General features: G+C 34.2%; 1 protein-coding gene across 2 annotated transcripts in view; it reads left to right on the forward strand.

Moving 5' to 3' along the window:
- Window positions 1-19,123, forward strand: part of KLHL1 (kelch like family member 1) — a 264,468-nt gene that overhangs the window by 218,426 nt on the left and 26,919 nt on the right. For both annotated transcript variants that reach the window (XM_068423667.1, XM_068423675.1), the window contains 2 exons: window positions 1,090-1,314; window positions 17,707-17,869. In XM_068423667.1, coding sequence (XP_068279768.1) covers window positions 1,090-1,314; window positions 17,707-17,869 — 388 coding nt within the window. The remainder of the gene's footprint in view (window positions 1-1,089; window positions 1,315-17,706; window positions 17,870-19,123) is intronic.

A 19,123-nucleotide genomic window follows, 5' to 3' on the forward strand; every position in this document is an offset into this window, starting at 1 on the left:
GGGCTACAGGGGAATCTCTGCTCTGGTGCCTGAAGCACCTCCTCCCCCTCCATCTTCACTGAGCTTGGTGTCTGCAGAGTTGTTTCTCTCACATATTCTCACTCCTCTCTCCGATTGCTGTTCCCCCCAGCAGTTTTTTTTTCCCCTTCTTAAATATGTTATCACAGAGGCACTACCACCATCACTGATTACCTCTGCCTTGGCCAGCGGCTCTGTCAGACACAGGGCAAGCTTCTAGCAGCTTCTCACAGAAGCCACCCCTGTACACCTGCGCTATCAAAACCTTGCCATGAAAACCCATACACTCTGTTTTTGTTAATAAACTCTTCATTTTTTATTTCTTTTTTGTATATTACATATAAGTTACTTTTAACAGCAGAAGCTTCTTAATGACTTTTTTCATGATAAACTGGTAAGTTATTTTATACATAATGCTCTTTATAGCTTTTGAGTTCATCTGTGAAAGTAAATCAAATGACTAGGTTTAGAAGGAACTGGTTTTGACTGTATATGGAAACATTCTTTAAATATTTTTTTTGAGATTGTATGTACAACATTCTGTACTTCCAGCAGAAACATGTTTGAAAAAAACTACACTTGGGTACCTAAAATAAGAAAGAAAACGTGAACCCAAATTAAAAAAGAACTTCTAATCTTTGATAAAAATATCATGTAATTTCACAGACCTTTTTTATGCTTTATGGAAGATTAAAATCAAGTGTAACAAGATGAGTTATCTTAGATAGTTATGTCACTGAACTTTAAAAAATGATCATAGAGTATACTGTTATTCAGATTTGAAATTCCAGCTTTGATTTTACAGGGGCCATATAGGGTTTGTTTTTTTCACTTTTCTTGGGGAAGGAAAAAAGTAATATATATATATATATATGTACATATACACACACCCATATATATATTCCAGGGGCTACTTTATCTAAAGAAACGGAAAATATTTGTCAAGATGTTGGAAGTAATCAGAAAATAATATTAAAGTTTTGACATTTTTAGCAAAAAATAAAAAGAAAAGAGCCAATGCCAATTTTGAATACTTTTTGTATACGTTATCCTATTATTATGTCTCATCAGGTGCTACAACTATTGAAAAGTATGATCTCAGAACAAATATATGGATCCAGGCTGGAGTGATGAATGGCAGGAGGCTTCAGTTTGGTGTTGCTGTCATCGATGACAAGCTGTTTGTCATTGGAGGCCGGGATGGTTTAAAGACATTAAACACTGTTGAATGTTACAATCCAAAGACCAAGGCTTGGACTGTGTTACCACCAATGTCAACACATAGGCATGGCTTAGGTAAGGAAAAAAAAATATTTTAAGAAGACACCACATTTTTCAGATCTGTCATTTGTAATGAAAAACTCGGTACTTTTAAGCTATTGAAACACTCTAAACAGTAGCAATAACTGATTACATTGTTCACGTTAGATAAGAATATAAGGAAGGTTTTTATTATTTACCAAAACAGTACTGAGAAAACAAAAAAACAACAAAGAAAAGGCAGAGGAACAGGGAAAGAAAACCTGAAACTTAGATACGTTGGTGACAAAATTCAGGTTTGTATGCACTGATTTTGAAAAAGGACATCTTTATTTATCAATCAAGGTATTGTTTATTTTTAATCAAAGCATTATGTGTTTTCATTTATCCAGTATGATAGGAAATAAAAGCTATAAACACTGTGTCAGTGATGGACTTACAGACTTTACAGCGTATTAGTAGCAATAGTTTCATCGTGACTGAGGGCATATTTTCCCATAGCCTGTTTTCAGATAAGTTGTTTTTTGTTTTGGTTTTGGTTATTTTAATAGTATTATCTATACCACTGTCAGCATTAATCAAGCCACATCGTATCCCTGTTCTCTACTCAAAGAAATATATGTTTGGTGTGGATTTTTTATTACTTTTTGAATTAAGCAAAAGGCAGCTATATTGTTTACTTGAAAATAAAAAGTAGTCTTTCTATTATGTATATCATATATATTAGGGAATGCCTGATAGAGAAGAAACGTTTCTCAGTGACAAAAGAGATGGAGCCATGATCAAAAACCCTTTGTGATCAGTTCAAAAAATATGTATCATTTTACATTGATGATTCTACAAATGTTTTTGGTCAATAGATTTAAAAAACACTTTTATAGTTTAAGAAAAGCTGTCCAGGAATCTTGAGGCTATGACTGGAGAAAAACTGGTATGTTTTCTACAGGAGAAAAAAGGGTGTGTTACAAGGCGTTTGACCGCTTGAGGGTTTTTTGGTTTTGTGTGGAATAACTTTTGAATTTTTATATTGCAGAAATTGGCACTTTTTGTTAACATGTAAAATGAGGAAAGAAGTATACACTGGGATTTTATTGGTGATGATGAAAATGATTAAATGAAGTTGTTTGAAAAGCAGTAGAGATGTGCTCTTTTTCTTTATTTGGAATTGTGTAAGAGTCATGATATACTTATTGCGTAAGAAGCTTAGCTAATAGAATTTAATTGCTTTTTTTCATTTGAATACTTATTTTTTTCCAGGAATCCCATAAAGTTATTATTTTAGTAAATGCCCTTTGTAATGATTAATTAATCTGCAGTAAGAAATCTTTTTTTCATTTTTTTTCTAAAATATGTGTTATGTTTTATCTACGTAGTGATAATGCTAGAGCTGTTTGAAATGGATTTTGTATACAAGATTAGAAATAGGCACCATCCTTTAGACTGGTGTCTTTTTGTTGACATCAGAAAAAAAATTTCAGATGTACCTCATTGTAACTAAAGTCACAACCAGGCAATACAATTCACTTTATTCTATCTTCATATAATCTTCAACAGAACTATGTGTGTAGAAGTTGATATATGTAGAAATGAGAAAATGAAAACTGTCAGGCCTTGTAGTGAAAGTACATAGTGTAGGAAGTCATATGTTAGGCAGTTGCAGCACTGTCAAGGGAAGATGAGTGGAAGCTGTGGTAGTGGTAGTGTTTGGAATAAGTGGTGCTAAAGTACAAAAAAGAAAGAGCAGACTGTGGGATCCAAAACTATTATTTCAACTAACAGTGATTCTAATATCCCTGTCAAGTAGGCCATAAAGCAGTATGGAATATGAAAGAGTAATAAGAAGCCAGAAAGGCAGTGAAAAGCACAAATGAAATATGAGGAAGGGGAAACCTGAGAAAGACCAAATCAAAACCCATATAGGGAAGGCAGAAAGAGACTGAAAGAACAAAGAAGGAAAAAAATGTAAAACAGATTGTGGATTATAAATTCAGCAAAGAAACGGGAAAAGTGTGTGCAAAATTGCTTCATAAAAAGACTTGTGTCGCAGAAGAGAATGATTAAGGTTTAGGTCACTTAAAGAATCACCATCAAAGATATTAGCAAAAGTGCTTTTAATATGAATTTGTAAAAGCGCAACTTAACAATGTTCGAATGGCAAGGTTCAGTCTATTACTTGGTACGTGGGAGAACCATACAAAGGAGAAATTGAGTTGGGATTGGGCTAGAATGATTTACACAGAGATCAGGGATGAAAAGGATAAAGGGAAAATAGGGAAGGGAGAAAAGGGCAAGGTTCAGAATGGACCCTCTTGCTTTCTAAACTCCTTCTGAGAGAGGAGTCTAAGTGCGGCTGGATCCAGTCCTAGTCCTAGACTTGGTTAATGGTTTATGTCTAATGGAACTGGATAAAGTGATTTCAGTGGTATTGATTCAACATGGTGTTATGTATTTTGCATCACCTCATGAAATCAGCAATATAAGATTTAACACTATTATGGTAAATCATAAGATTAGATTATATGATTTTCTAGAAATACTTAATCAATCAATAATCAACAATCTATTATAATCAACACAGCAACTTAGTTAAAGATTCAACGGAATTTCCTGAATCAAATTGCAGACACACAAACACACACACATACACACATAGATATAGAGGTTACGTTATGATTAAGATGTTTCCTGCAGATTATAGTGAATTTTGGGACCAAATAATCTTTAAAAACCTCACAAAATTGAAATATAGTGAATTACTCATTTTTTCCTTCATCGACATCTATCGGCAGATGATCTGCATTACCTTGCAAATCTACCTTGAATGTGGTGAAATCTACCCTGAGAGGCGTCCCAGCTCTATATCTGGATAGTCGCAACTCACTGCACCAGCAGGCAGGATCAGAGAGTGCCTTATTGTCTCAGACCACTCACTGCACCTGTGATTAATGTTGGCTGGTCCTGACATTGCAACGCAGCTTGGGGGTGGTCTGCACCACCACAACTTGATAGATGACATAAAGGAAGAGGGGGGAGACAGGAAACAGGGAATCAATGATAGACTAAATTTAAAATTTAAATTTAATTTTTAAATTTAAATTTAAAATTTAGATATCAAATCCAGTGGAATTGTGGTTTAAAAAAAAGTAAATAAGGAACCGAACAAAAGAGTGATATTCAGCTTGTCTTTCCGAAGTAGGCAATTTAAGTGCCTCAGAGAGAAAATTATGCTTCCAGTATAGTTAAGGGAGAAGGACAATCTTTTCGGGTAGGTGTCCTAAATTGTCTTGCCCTTTCCATGAACTATGTAAAGAGTGTCTAAGCTCCTATTTTAGGCTAGATTTACACTGTTTGTTAAACCTAGACTTGAGCTTTGGGCTTTGGCTTTGTAAATATACTGATCTCACTATCCAGAGTTATACATGTATTTGCAAGATGATCAGTGCGGGAAGAAGGATAACAGGGAATGGTATTACCTAACAAACTCCTGTGCAGCTTAGAGTGGGGGCAGGTTACATATTTTTCCTCCTTCCCTCTTGGAAGAGAGTATTTTGCCAGTTGGAATTGCCTGAGTGAAAATGCTATAAATGCTATAAAAATATTCACTGCTTATTGGAAAGCCTTACATCTATTTATCTAGCATATAGGCCTAGGGTAGCTAGAACTCACTCTACTCAGAATGAATGATCCCAGAGGACCTAAAGAGTTTCCATGTCTCGGTTTACACAGTGGGTTATGGCTTCAATCCATTGTTCTGAACCAGTTAAATATGTAATGTAAATGTATTGTTAAGGTCCTAAGGGATATGCTTAAGGTTAGACAGGGTGAATACCTGACTATAAAGTGATTGTTATGAAACTGATATGTGCAGGAATTAATATCTAAAAGAGTAAGTTCAAGAATTAGAAGTGGAAAGCAAATATGGGAAGTTAGGGGGTTGTAGGATAAAATATCCCAGAATATCTTTGATGTTGATGACAAAAATATCAAATGGCATTATCTGTTTGCACAAAGGTCTGTTTCTATATTTCAATGAAAGAGAATGACCCACCCTGCTTCTTAGACCCAGCTTGATTTTCCACTCCCATGCTTACTGCTCTAGAATCCAACATATGAGGCAGCGGGAGGGAAAAAAAAAGATTAACTGGGAAAAAAACAGGGATAGCTCTGCAATTTTTAAGAGCAATTTTCTCTGTAATGAGAAATGTTAACAGAGGAAAAGATTGTGGAGAAACTGAAGTATCAGTCAAAAAGCTGATGAGATACATAATAAAGGGAAAAGGTAAAATCACAGCTACCAAATCAAAAATAAAATGGGTCTTTCTATTTATTTTGGCCAAAATCAAAGACATGATTACCCTCTTTTTGATCCATAAAGAATAATGCTACATAAATACACATATATACATACCAATGCAAATATATGACGCATGTCTATATTCATGTATACATGTATATATGTCATATATATCATGATGAACCTGTGTGTATGTGTATATATATACACACACATATCTGGTTATTCTAAACTTATTGCAGCTTTTTTTCTGTGGACATTGTGATTCGTAGCACTATCAGTGCTTTGGTCTGTAACATAGAACTAGTAGTATTTTTTATCTTGTAAGTTATAAACTACCCTCGAATTCATCACAAAGTAAATTAAACCAGTTTAATTTTAAAATTAAATGCTTAGAAGCATTAATTTATTTCCAAATCTGTGTGCCTGTAGAAAAGCTGTGGGTCCTTTCCTTGCATTGTCAACAGTTATAATGTATGCAATGTCCAAGCATGAAGAGATTTAACTGATAGCTGAATTCCAAAGGCATCTGAATACTTAAGTCATTAAATTCCTGAAACTGATAATAATAGGGGCGTTTGAATGTTCATTGAATACTTCATTTCTCTTAGCAATTTTACTTTGCACAGAAGACCGTTTTTTAAATAGTGCAAAAGGTGAAAGTCAATGCTTCTCTTCATCTAAATTTTGTCCTCTGCATTTTAAGTACAAGACATTGAATAGAATAATATTTCCTAAATTATGAGGTGCAATTAACTTTTTATGGATGTAAATTTGCATTAAATGCTAATGACAAAAATGGTAATCCAAAACACTGACACCAGTCAAGGTGGAAATTTGCAGTACAGGCATGGAACTATAGATTTACAGAGCTATTGTGAGTCTTTAAAAGAACTATACATATTAAAATTTATAGAGGATATAAATGCAGTTAAACGTCTTAAGAGTTTTAAGAATAACAAATGTTACATAAAGTTTAATAAAGTGAACTGCTTACCCAGCAAGATATTTTTGGCTTGTTGTTTTTTGGGGGGAAATGAAGGTTATTTTACTTTGTCTCGACATAGACAACTAACCACCATGAATTATCTAATAACAATAATTAAATTCTGCCTACTCAAAGACAAATAGTGAAAATTCCATGAACTTTAAGGAAAATAATTTTCTATTCATTCTGAAAAAGTTCTAGAAATGCTAGTCCTGATTTTCATAATTTCACTCAGATTATTATTTCTAGTGATTTTCTATATCTCACAGAAATAACTGTAAGATTCATGTGGAGGTTTACACATGACAAAGTTGTGTCATGAAATCACTGTCAATGGAATGATAGTGAAAAATCTTAAGATCTTTTGTTTTATACCTTTTAAAATTCTTAAGATGAAAACCTATGGTTAATAGAAAAAAAATCAATTACTTGCTAATAGATAATTTTACTGAATCTTTCATTTTCACTAAGATAACCCTTATTATATATTAATTCAAGTCCTTGTTAACCGTTAAGAATATTCTCACTTTTTCTGTCTTTATTTTAATCACTTTCCATAGCTGTCTGAGAGAAAGTATGTTAAAACAACGTCATGGGAACATAGTGTAATAATTTCTTTCTTTATCAGAAACTGCTTAAAAGGCTTATTCACCAGGATAAATGCATGATCCTTGTGACCGATGAGTCACAACCCTTACTTACTGATAAGTCAACAAGAGAAGATTCTGACTGTTAATAAAGAAACTTATTACTTTCTTTGGAAACAAAGCCTTTAAAGAATGGGTGTTACTAACAGATTTTTTTAAACGCTTTGACCAGAAAAACAGGCTAGATGATTCGTGAGCAGAGTAGATCAGATACACAACAATGTAGCAAAAACAGTTAGTGTACGAGCTAAGTTTTACCTTTTTCATAAAATATTATGAAACATAGATTATTGCTTGTTCAGCACTGAAAATCTAATGATGAATGATGCCGCTCCTTAGTCCTAGACTGAAGGATAACTTTCAAGTCAGTGAGAGTTTAATTTTCGTCTTCTATTTTAAAAACTTTCGCTGTGGCAGTTAAGCAATGATATTATTTTAAATAGTGCTTAAGCCCCAATAAATACGTGGTTGTCTATGGAGTTACAATGTATCAAAAAAAACATTCAAGGCAAAGCAGAAACCATTAAAGTAGGAGACATATAAGTAAAAGCTTGATACAGCCTTAACAGTTACATCCATGGTAACTGTAAAATAAACTATAAAAACAGGGATCCTACCTAATTCCTACTGCACTAGGCAATGTCATTCTGTATTTCCAGATGTGTGCAGCTCAATTGTTGGATATTTAGATACTCTCAGCAAATGACCATGATATCTGTTCAAATCAAGCTCAAGTCAACAGAGCTGTGAGTTTGATGCATTCTATACATGTCAAATCTGCAGTTTATTCCAGTCATGCAGGAAATCTGAAATACTTTTGGATCTTGACATATTGGCAGTTATAAACAATACTTTCAGTCATGAAGAATACATTCATATATCACATATGTGCTTCATGAGTACAAAGAAAAATGTCCACTACTTTGTTATTTGTGTAACATGAAGAAACAGTTTCCACCTTTAATCTATACCTTCTTCATTTAAATTCTTGTACAAAAGATTATGCACTAGCATTAATTTAACAGTATGACTGGAAAGGAAAACAGAACAGGTTAAGGAGAAAGGCTCATGTCATGTGTCCCAAAAAGGATCTTTGAGTCAAGATCTTGTTGGAAATATCTTGCTTTTCTGCAATGGTAAATCTTTCCAGGTACATCAGCATCTCACAAGGCAGTACTATGCAGGAAATGTGTGTTCTCCCTCTCTATGTGGTGATATCTGTGAACAGCCACAGATATGCAAAAAAAAAACCAACCAAAAATCACCACCAAAAAAAACCCAAAAAAAACCCCAACCAAACAAAAAACTCCAAACCTATAACCACCTAAGCATTAAGTAGACTGGAATAATTTTTCAACAGACTAGCTTACCAGAGCACAGCAATGCTCCGACATAGCTTTATTGTTTATGCTGTCAGAAGCAGCTGTTTAGAGATTAGTTTGAGAATCTTTCTTTTGTGCAATATTGACTCGTACCATGTACCTCTATGTAGTTAAACTATTATTATTTTTTATTGTTGAAATCTGAGGGGAAATATGTCATTCTAGCTTTCACTGTTTGTTGACAGAAGACCTGAGCCTTTTAAAGTATTTTCTCTGCAATATTGATTTGCATGTATATTAGATTTTTCCTTTGGATTTTTCTCCTATTTATCGGGAGCATTACAGGGATATTATTAAGAAGTGCCTCGTCATTGTACTTTGCACCCCTAATAAGTAGTAGATCGTGACCCAATTCACTAAAGAGCTACAAATCATAATGGCAACACTTATAATAATTTCTGAGTCAGGTTCTCAGGATAATAGTGTCGCAGAGTTGAGAATCTGGTGTCTCATCTACAAAACTGAATGCAAATAAAGAGGCGGCAGGCAGATCTTTACTTCTATAAATTTGCATTATATTAACATGTCAGTATAATATCTTCTGGCCCAAGAGAGAAGGGGTATTTTTATAATTCTTTTAATCAGCCTTGATACCTTCCTGTCAATAGACAAAAGAAGAGGTATTTTCAACAATGTGTCACTGAATATTCACTAAGGAAGGTAAATCAGATCTAATTCTCCAATTTATCACATACTAAATTTCCAACTTGGCCTATGGCAGTCCTATGTGCACTATCCAAAGAATTATACTTGTATTTCACACCCAGTTAAGATTGTTATTGTGAAAATTAAATACCAGGTTTAATTAATTGATACATAATTTAAAACAAATTGGACTTTACCATCATTACTTTTCTTTATGTTGACACGAATAGTATGGAAGAAAAGTGGTTTAAGACTTAAAGAGAGCAAGAACAGAGTAAGGAAAAGCAGCAATGTTAGTTGCAATTAAGAATTGTCAAAGTGTATTTCTTTGGATATGGGTGAGAAAGGTGATTGTTAGAAATTTACAGCTATCTAGAAACTAAATAAATGCAGAGCTTAAAATGGTGGAGTAAAGTCTGAGTGTTACTTAACAAAGTTTAATACTTGATAACAAGTCACATTTATTTGCCTACTCGCCTTTAATGTCATCATACAACATATGTCTGCCCTCTTCTTAAAAGGTAATTTCCTTATTTAAAAAATTAGTCATTGGATACAAGTTTATCCTTCCCAGTTAAAATTCTGTGTCTCTACAAATATCAAAATGCAGAGACTACAGTAAAACTAACACCATAGATACTTTTTTCTTTGCCATTTTTTATCTAAAAGTGTCAATATGAAACCATATTACCTGTTATTTTATAAAAATTGACACTTTTTTAAAATTTCACTGTGTGAAATTAGGTCTATCATGCAGACAGAATGAACAGACTCACAGAATCACAGAATCAACCAGGTTGGAAGAGACCTCAGGGATCATCGAGTCCAACCGTTGCCCTGACACCACCATGTCAACTAGACCATGGCACTAAGTGCCATGTCCAGTCTTTTCTTAAACACATCCAGAGATGGTGACTCCACCACCTCCCTCGGCAGCCCATTCCTATGTCTAATAACCCTTTCTGAAAAGAAATTCTTCCTAATGTCCAACCTGAACCTCCCCTGGTGAAGCTTGAGGCTATGTCCTCTTGTCCTATCGCTAGTTGCCTGGGAGAAGAGGCCAACTCCCACTTCACTACAACCTCCCTTCAGGTAGTTGTAGACTGCAATAAGGTCACCTCGGAGCCTCCTCTTCTCCAGGCTAAACAACCCCATCTCCCTCAGCCATTCCTCGTAGGTCAGACGCTCCAGACCCTTCACCAGCTTGGTCACCCTCCTCTGGACTCGCTCCAACACCTCAACATCTTTCTTGAAGTGTGGGGCCCAGAACTGGACACAGTACTCAAAGTGCGGCCTCACCAGTGCCGAGTACAGAGGGACGATCACTTCCCTAGACCGGCTGGCTACACTATTCCTAATAGAGGCCAGGATGCCATTGGCCTTCTGACAAGAAAAGGCAGAGTTAGAAATATGATAGGCAATGTTCCATTATTTTGTAACATCACAGAAAAGCAAATTAAAAATCCCATTCCAATTTCCAAGTATAAATACTTGAAACTGTACAGATCTCAGCACCTAATTAGACATTATAAGTTTTGTGCTACCTAGCTGTGTGAAGGCAATCAATTTTGCATTTTGTTGAGTAATGTATCATTATCCAACAAATGTGTAGAAATATGGCAATATGGATGAGAGAAAGATGATAGAAGGGAAGTGAAATTAAAAGAGTGGAGAGGATGATGGTGGTAACAGAACAGTCAGAGAGATTTAGAGAGAAAATCCAGATTTCTTTTAGCGGCCTTTAATGGTCTTTTCGTTTTCAGCAGACACTTTCTTTTTAAGACTAAATTGATATCATCTTAGCATTCCCATATGATATTTGTGTTGAAAAGTAAGCTGAAAGTGGTTGATAGTAAACAAGCTGCTGCTGCATGTAGGAGAAAGGAAAATTGATCTAGTTAGTCCAGTCTTTCAAAATGTAACTGCCTAATCTGGAGATGTTTTACTTTCTTAACCAGAAAGCTGAGCATATTAAGAGATTACAGTCAATATTTCTTCTGCTTCCTATCATCATTGTGCCAGGCAAGAGAGTGAATGTCTCTTTCCGGGCATTCTTCCTTTTAGGAGAAATCATCAGCAAAACAGAATCAACTTCATCAACTTCACTTTCAGAAAACGTGAAAGTCAAGGAGGCTGTTGTGTCCCGTAAAACAATACACAGTCCTCTGAGTAAAAAGTAGTTGAAGAAATTAACGATGCTTCATAACATGACTTACAAAGAATACAAACTTTTATATTTTGTAAGTCTAACCTTCTATGTCTCCACTTTTCAATGTGTGTGATTAATGTTTTCTTACTATTTTTAATAATTGAAAAAAAAACCCAAACCAAACCAGAACTATATATCATGAGTACCTAGAAAAATAAGAGAAAAAAAAAAATCAACATTTCTATAAAAACAATTTCCTGATTGATGGGAATTTGTCTGCTTATATTTGACTTGGGTTTTTGCTTTGGGCTTGCTCTCTTCAGCTGCCTTTTCTGTCACACAGAAATAGATGTCTCAAATATGTATGAAGTGATTTTTTTTCTGCCTCTAAAACTATGTATACATCTTTAGGTATTGTTATTAACAAATATTAAATATCACTTTAACAGTGAAGAGGGAATGAAAGCTTTTTATTGGCATTAGAGGACAGAAGTGGCAGCCTTTAATGAATTGATTTGATTTGATTAAAACAATTATCAAGCAATGTCATAAAATTATTTTTGCTGTGGTTGAAGCCATGTATTTTATACATGCTTCATAAAGCAAATTATTGATTGTTTAAAGTAATGAAGGCAAATATTAGGGAAGTAACACTTTTCTTGAACACTCAACTCTACTTTCCTAAGTTCTAATTATACCTGTATATGCCTATCTTATTAATAACCAAAATCTGTATACATTCAGCAAACTCTGCAACAGCTCTGCAATAACGATGACCTGAGAAGGCAGTATTTTTAGAGTGATTAATCACAGTTTACGTGATGAAAAGGAACTACTGTCAAAAAAGCATCTTAAAAAAATAATGGACAATTTTTTGAAAACATGATTTTGGCTGCTTCCAGAATGTCGCAAAGTGTAATCAAAAGTACTTATTTGATTCACCAGTATTGAAAGGTGCATATTTATTTATTTATTTATTTGACTCACATAAAGATGTCTGATATTTAAGTACGATTTTGTTCTTTGGAAGCATTAGAGCTGCCTCTATGAGTTACTAAGTTTACCTATATTAGTAATCAAGTTCATTACCTTGACAGTGGGATATCCAGGTTCTAAGGACTTACCTAGTCAGGAAGTGACTACACTGAAAATGTGATATCCACCCTTCCAGGGTAGCCATGAAGCTCTGGGATAGATCTCCTCAGATCCTTGCAGGAGCTATTCTTATTGTATGCCATATTAATACAAATTGGAATAGAGGAAAAGTGAGAGGAAGGATAGGGCACGGATAGTTGTGATAACTGAGTGCCAGATCCCACTCCTTGAAAATTTTTAATTTCAAACAATACAGAGCTATAAAAGCAAGAAAAAAGAAGAGCTCTCATCCCAGACTGGTAAGTGAGGCTCTCCATTGCGAGCAGAGTCCAGCAAAGTAATCTTATTATTCATCTTGTGTTGGTCTTGTGCTTTGTATTAGTAAACTACACATTATTCTATTATTTTAAAATTGAGTTCATGCAGTTTTGGATGAACTTATTAATGGCTTTTTTTCACCCCAAAGACCTTGAAATAATGTAAGGAAAATGTCACAAAGTTGTAGAAAAGTGTTTAATGGTGTGGTATTGAAGATTGTTTCTGTAAGTTCTGGTGAGTGGCGTCAAGTTATTTTGGCAATGAGAACACTGAGTCTACCAGAATAATCTTTGGATGACTGACAGAGCAAATCTGTCATAGTCTTATCTGTATGTAGTAGAGAATAGCACCCAGTTTTTTTCTGCAGAGGAAACTATTTGATTTTACCTTGGCTCTCTGGAAAGAGGCATGACTGGGGAACCAAGAATGAGTATTCAACCAGTTTGCTCTTATTTGATGGTTCTCTTTGACAGACCAACTCACCAAAAGATCTCTGATACATCATAGTACAGTGGTGAGTTTTCAGTAGGTGACTTTCTGTCCCCCCTATGCCATAATACCTCTGCTATGTAATCTGATAAGCAATAGATGAAGAATGGATGGAAGATAAGGAGACTTATTAGTTTATCAGCCCACTGGAGTGGGAAGAAGAGTGCGTGAATGAAGAGTAGAAGACAAACAATGGGCTGACTGTTAAAAAAAACCAGAAAGAAAAAAAATATTATGCAATTAGATTCACTATAGAGGCCTAACTGTTTTTCCCAGAGATGTCTATCCCACAAAGCACCTCACTCTCTATGTCATGATATACTAAATTATGTGATAAATCTCACATTTCTGTCATTTCAACCTGTCATCAACAGACCTCCTGCAATTATAAATTTGGCAGGTTTGTCTAGCCTAGCCTTCAGAATTGTTAACTTGGGAAGAGAAGACAGATTCCATACAGAACAAATACTGAAAGAGACAGAGTCTATACCAAAGTCAAAGAGACTGTGATATCCATGCCCAAATTTAGCAAATATATAGACTTATAGATTTTATGGCCTGAAGTTCTGCCTTGAGGACAGATCATCTCAAGGAGTTTGAGCACGTCTGTCTAAAAATGTATCAGCGTAGATATGAAAACTTCAAGCAACACAGAAACTATCACATTCCAAAATTCATAATTCCAATAAATCCTTGCCATCATTGGTTAAAATACAGAATACTATTCCTAGGTTTAATTTAACAGGTTACTAATTCCAATCATTAGATCTTATTGTTACAGTTATCTTACAGTTAGACTCTTAACCATACAATCTTTTCGTTATGCAGGTACTTATATATTATGATTGGATTACCTCTTGGAAAAAATATTTTGATAAACCCTACATCTCTTATGGAATTTCCATCAGATTTTCCAGATTTTTAATGGTTCTTTTGTAATTCTTTCTGAAGTTCTTCCATATTATTTACATTTGTTACATGTACAACATCTTCATCCATTAGTTTTCATGGGTCTACCGTTAGAGGAAATCACTACCAGATGTGACTACAGGTTTCTCAATCTGTTCCACTTTGCAATTATGCTTCTCAGATGTCTACAAATATCAAAGCAAAATTTTTTAAAAAAAGAGAAAATACTTAAAATAGACATTATGCTACTTTCATGGAATGCAGCACCTTGGGTTTTTTTATTTGCTTATTAGAATACTGGACTTCGAACATTAATATAGTGAATTTACCTAGTCCAAAATTATTACTTGCCCTCACATATACAGCCATAACTATGCCAAAACAGAATGAAGTTCAGAGTGTATTTGTCCAGTATTTTAAATCATAGTGAGTCAGAACAGGACCAGCTCTTCAGGAGCAAATGTAAGCATGTGAATGCATTTGGTATTCTGTAGAGAAGAGACTTTAAACATGTAAATCCGTAGCAAGTTAGTATGTGCTATAGTCATCAGTATGGAAGGTTACTTTTGTACAGAAGCCCTTCTATCTTTGTCCTGTATGGAAAGAATATTTTTTCTATAGCTTTGCCAGTAAAATTTCGTATTATAGAAGCAATGCAAACTGGCAAAATCAAACAGGCAATCTTGTATTGAATCCCTTAAAGTTCTCCAAGCAAAATAAACTCCCAGATTTCTTCATTGGTGTAGCTGTAACTATATTCACAGCTTTTGGCAGAAGAGCATGGCATGAATCTCACACTAAGCCAACATTTTTATTTTGGCAGTTTTCTAACTAACTGCAACATTTCCCTCTCTCAGTGTAAAAATAATTTATGTGGAAATGGAATTGAACATCATGATAGCAAAGTATGTAGAAGATATTTAATAAGGTCAGACAAGTTCAGACAACACTCTGATGAACTTTAAAAGCCAGTTGAATTCACAACAAAGCAGCAAGTGGTAAATGCAAGATAAAAGACACTGGGGAAAAAAGCTGAAGGAATTGTGCATCTCACAGGGTTCTACATGCATAGTAAAATCCCGGTAAAGTTCTCATTATAGAGAAGTCAGTGAAGACTATTTTCTGTATGAAGCTGGGTTAAAGAGTACAACAGAAAATGCGGACGAAAATTAATTACATTAATTCAACGAGCTTATCAGTTTTTGTTGTCATTTTAAAAAAAGGCTAAAAATCCATGAAAATGCAGGAAGAACAGTATTTTGATTAAGGTGAAAGTAAATTTTCTACAAAAAGTGACTGAAATAATTGTGATGGCTTAATTTACGTCAGGAAAGAGAGAATAAAACTCAAATATGAAAGGACATGACAAAAAGTATGAAATAGTGAAAGAGATAAAAAGAGTAAATTGAGGACCGCTCTTTATGTCCTAATGAAAGAGTAAATAAGCTATTTGAGGAAGTAAAGGTGGAAATTTGAAAACTGATGAGATATGTTTTGACATGCATCATAGTTTCACCATGAAATTCACCGCATAATACAACTCTGCTTGTTTGTGAAGGGGAGAGAGGTCTTGTGTGTTTATCTAGACACCAGTTATATGTGCATGTATGTGTATAAAAACATTCACACACCTAAACTTTCTTTGAACACGATCAATTTTTTATCCCAACAAGATTTTGATTTTCTATTTAATTTTGCATTAAGTAAAAAGTATATACATGAAAAGCTAGAGTACAGTGTTGTAACAAATTATAGCAAATACTTTTTTGATAGTGTAAACCTGTTTGTTCAGGATTTAAGAATATTTGTAGCTATTAGATATTAGGGTAAAAAAACCACAAAGAAATAAAAACCTAAACCTCAACAACTGCAGCATATTATCTCCTGATTTTCTGTGAGAACACTGATACATCTTCCCACATGTTTGCTTCTGGTTGCATTCTGAGATAAGATATTGAGCTACAGATCATGAGTTCAATTTAATAACCACTTTAATATTCTGGAAAAATTGTAGCTGAAACATGTAATTGAATAAAAAGCATTTACAAGCAAGACTCTTAATACCAAGAGAAACTGGAGAATGAGTTCACAGAAGGTTCTAGAGAAAAAGATGAGTCTCAGACCTTATAAGAAGGAAAATTTCAGGAAGAGTTAGTAAAGTTTTTCAGTTCTTTTTTTTAAGTTTAAAAAAACCAAACAGAAACAAAACCAACACTCAAAGTGCAGGAACACTTTCCGTGAGATGAGACTTGTTCAAACTCATTGATAAATATAGTTTCTAATGTCAAATTAAGCTTTGAATGAATGACTTTTCTGAAATAGAGAAAAACACAGTTCTACACAGAAAGTGGAAACTTTACATTATTTTAAATGAAAGATATACTTTTCTACAAGAAAAAAATAACTCATTCTCTGAAACTTTAATGATCTACTGTTTTTTGACTTTTTGAAACCTTCAAACCATGTGAAATGGAGTGAGAAAAAAAAAAAAAAAGACACTGATTAGGAATAGATTTGGATTTAGCCTGAGATTTTCAGAACGATGATCATTTGAGATCATGGATTCATAGAATGGAATTACTGAGCTCTCTGTGTTGTTACAAATGGTGCTTAGCTGTAACTTATCTTCCAGAGCCTTCTAAGCTTAACTGAAGATACTGTGAGATAGAGAATGCATCAGTTCCTTTGAATGGGTGATTAAAAACCCTCATAGTTAAAAATCTGTTTCTTATTTAAATTTTTCCTACTTCAACTTCCATTCTTTACATTTTGTTTTTTACACTTTTCTTCACTAGATGATAAAAGAATCCTTATATACTCAACATTATTTTCCTATGAAGGTCCCCGTTCTTTTGTTATTTCTTTTTTTGGTAAGGTAAATTGATGAAACAGCTTAAGTTTTGCACTGTAAGTTACTTGCTCGAGCCTTTGAATATATTTTTTTTTTCTGTGCCCGTCCACCAAACTTCCCGCTAGTGAAAAATTGTATATTTTCTTCCACATAATTAACAAAAATGCTGAAAACATGAAACTTCTTTCCCTTCCTTGTGGGACACTGGTAGAAGCAATTCCATTCCGTGAAATCCCTCTTACGTTGACAATAATTTGAGATCTGTCAGGTATCCACTCCATAATTTATTTATCATGTGCTTTACTGATACTCTAAAGAGCTATTTCATGATCAGAATGTTATGAGATGCTAAGTTAAAGAGTGTACAGAAATCTAAGACTATCACATCATTTACAGATTATTCGGTGAAGCAAACAATCTTCTCAAGGAATGAAATTAGGTTTGTTTGACAAGACCTGTTTTTCATAAAGCCATGTGGAGTACCATTAATTTTATTCCTGTTTGTTAATCCTTAATTAATCAAATCTGAAATTGGTGTTTCCATTTTCATTTTGAAATATGCAAGTTAATTTGTTAGCTATGTTTTGGAAAACTTTTTTTTTCTTTATTATTGATAGAGAAAGCATACTTTTATCTTCTCTCACTCTCTCCTCCATTTTAGGAGTTACAGTTCTTGAAGGGCCTATTTATGCAGTGGGAGGACATGATGGTTGGAGTTATTTGAATACAGTTGAGAGATGGGACCCTCAGAGTCAGCAGTGGACATTTGTGGCAAGTATGTCAATTGCCAGAAGCACTGTTGGAGTGGCAGCATTAAATGGCAAGTGAGTAGGGTATTCTTATATTGTTGAAACACATTTCTTAGAGGGATGAATAACTGTAACACACATAGTAAATAACTTTGAGCACACTGTAATAGAGAGTGTCTTTTAAAATTAATGTAGACACAGTTGTGCACACCCTTCTATGTCTCATGGCTCTTACATTTATTTGAAATAAGTCATTTATATGTATTTTCTATATTTTTTTTTTATATTTATATCAAATGCTTAAGAATATAGACCTCAAATTTCAGTGTGTATGGTATAGACCAATTCAGGACAAATTGTCAGTTGACTCATCTGACTTTTAGATGTTGTATATGTCAGTTCTAGTTAACGGGCTGAGTTTATCCATCTAATATAGTCATGTACCCAGTGATAAGGTTTGTTGTATATGCATTTTGTACCTTGCTTCAGCCAAACATTGATCCATGAAACCTTCTTTGTCTGAAGGCAGCTACATTCACAAAGGAAGTAAACAGAAATTTGATTCTTGTCAAACCAGTCAGACTGCATTAAACCTGTAATTCTAATTGTGTTCAGATTCTAAGTTTCTCTTTTATAACTTTCACTTTTAAAAATTATAATGTGGCACTTATTAAAACTCCTTTTACAGTAATGTGATATTATGTATTACTTGCTGCTTATTGCTTTTAAAGTACTTCCTTTTAGCTATGTGGCTAAAAAGAATATGGTGTGAACTATAATAATTTAGTTGTAGAGGAGGAATTCATCACACCTAACTTCAGGTATTTTTGTATAGACATCTACAACTGAGCCAATTGTCCTAAGCTCGCCTTATGTTCAATGGAAGAGATATGTACTTTTAGGATATCATTTGTCTTACTTATTTTAGACATTTATGTTAGGACAGCATGAATTGTGCACTCTAAGTGCCTGTTTTTCTCTTCTAACAGTATACGAAACTTGAGGACTCTGTCTCAGACTCTGACTTCTATGTTTTTGACATCTTAAGAGGGGAAGACGAATCCCACTGTAGAAGCCCACTGTAGAATTATGTTCCCAACTGAACATAAATAAAGACCAGTCAGAAAAGAATCCCTTGGGAATGATGGGAGCAATGGAGTACGCCAAATCTCTGGAACATTATTTTCCTCATTCTTTATTGCTACTGAACAGCAAGGAGGAAAGGATGAGAAGCTGCAGATGTGGGATGGAATGAGAGAGTAAATGCTGAGGACGTTAAAAAAATACTCAATAAAAGTTATGTTAAAAAGTACATAGGGAAAAAAAGGA

The sequence above is a fragment of the Nyctibius grandis genome, chromosome 2 (genome assembly GCF_013368605.1).
Source record: "Nyctibius grandis isolate bNycGra1 chromosome 2, bNycGra1.pri, whole genome shotgun sequence".
Classification (NCBI taxonomy): Eukaryota; Metazoa; Chordata; class Aves; order Nyctibiiformes; family Nyctibiidae; genus Nyctibius; species Nyctibius grandis.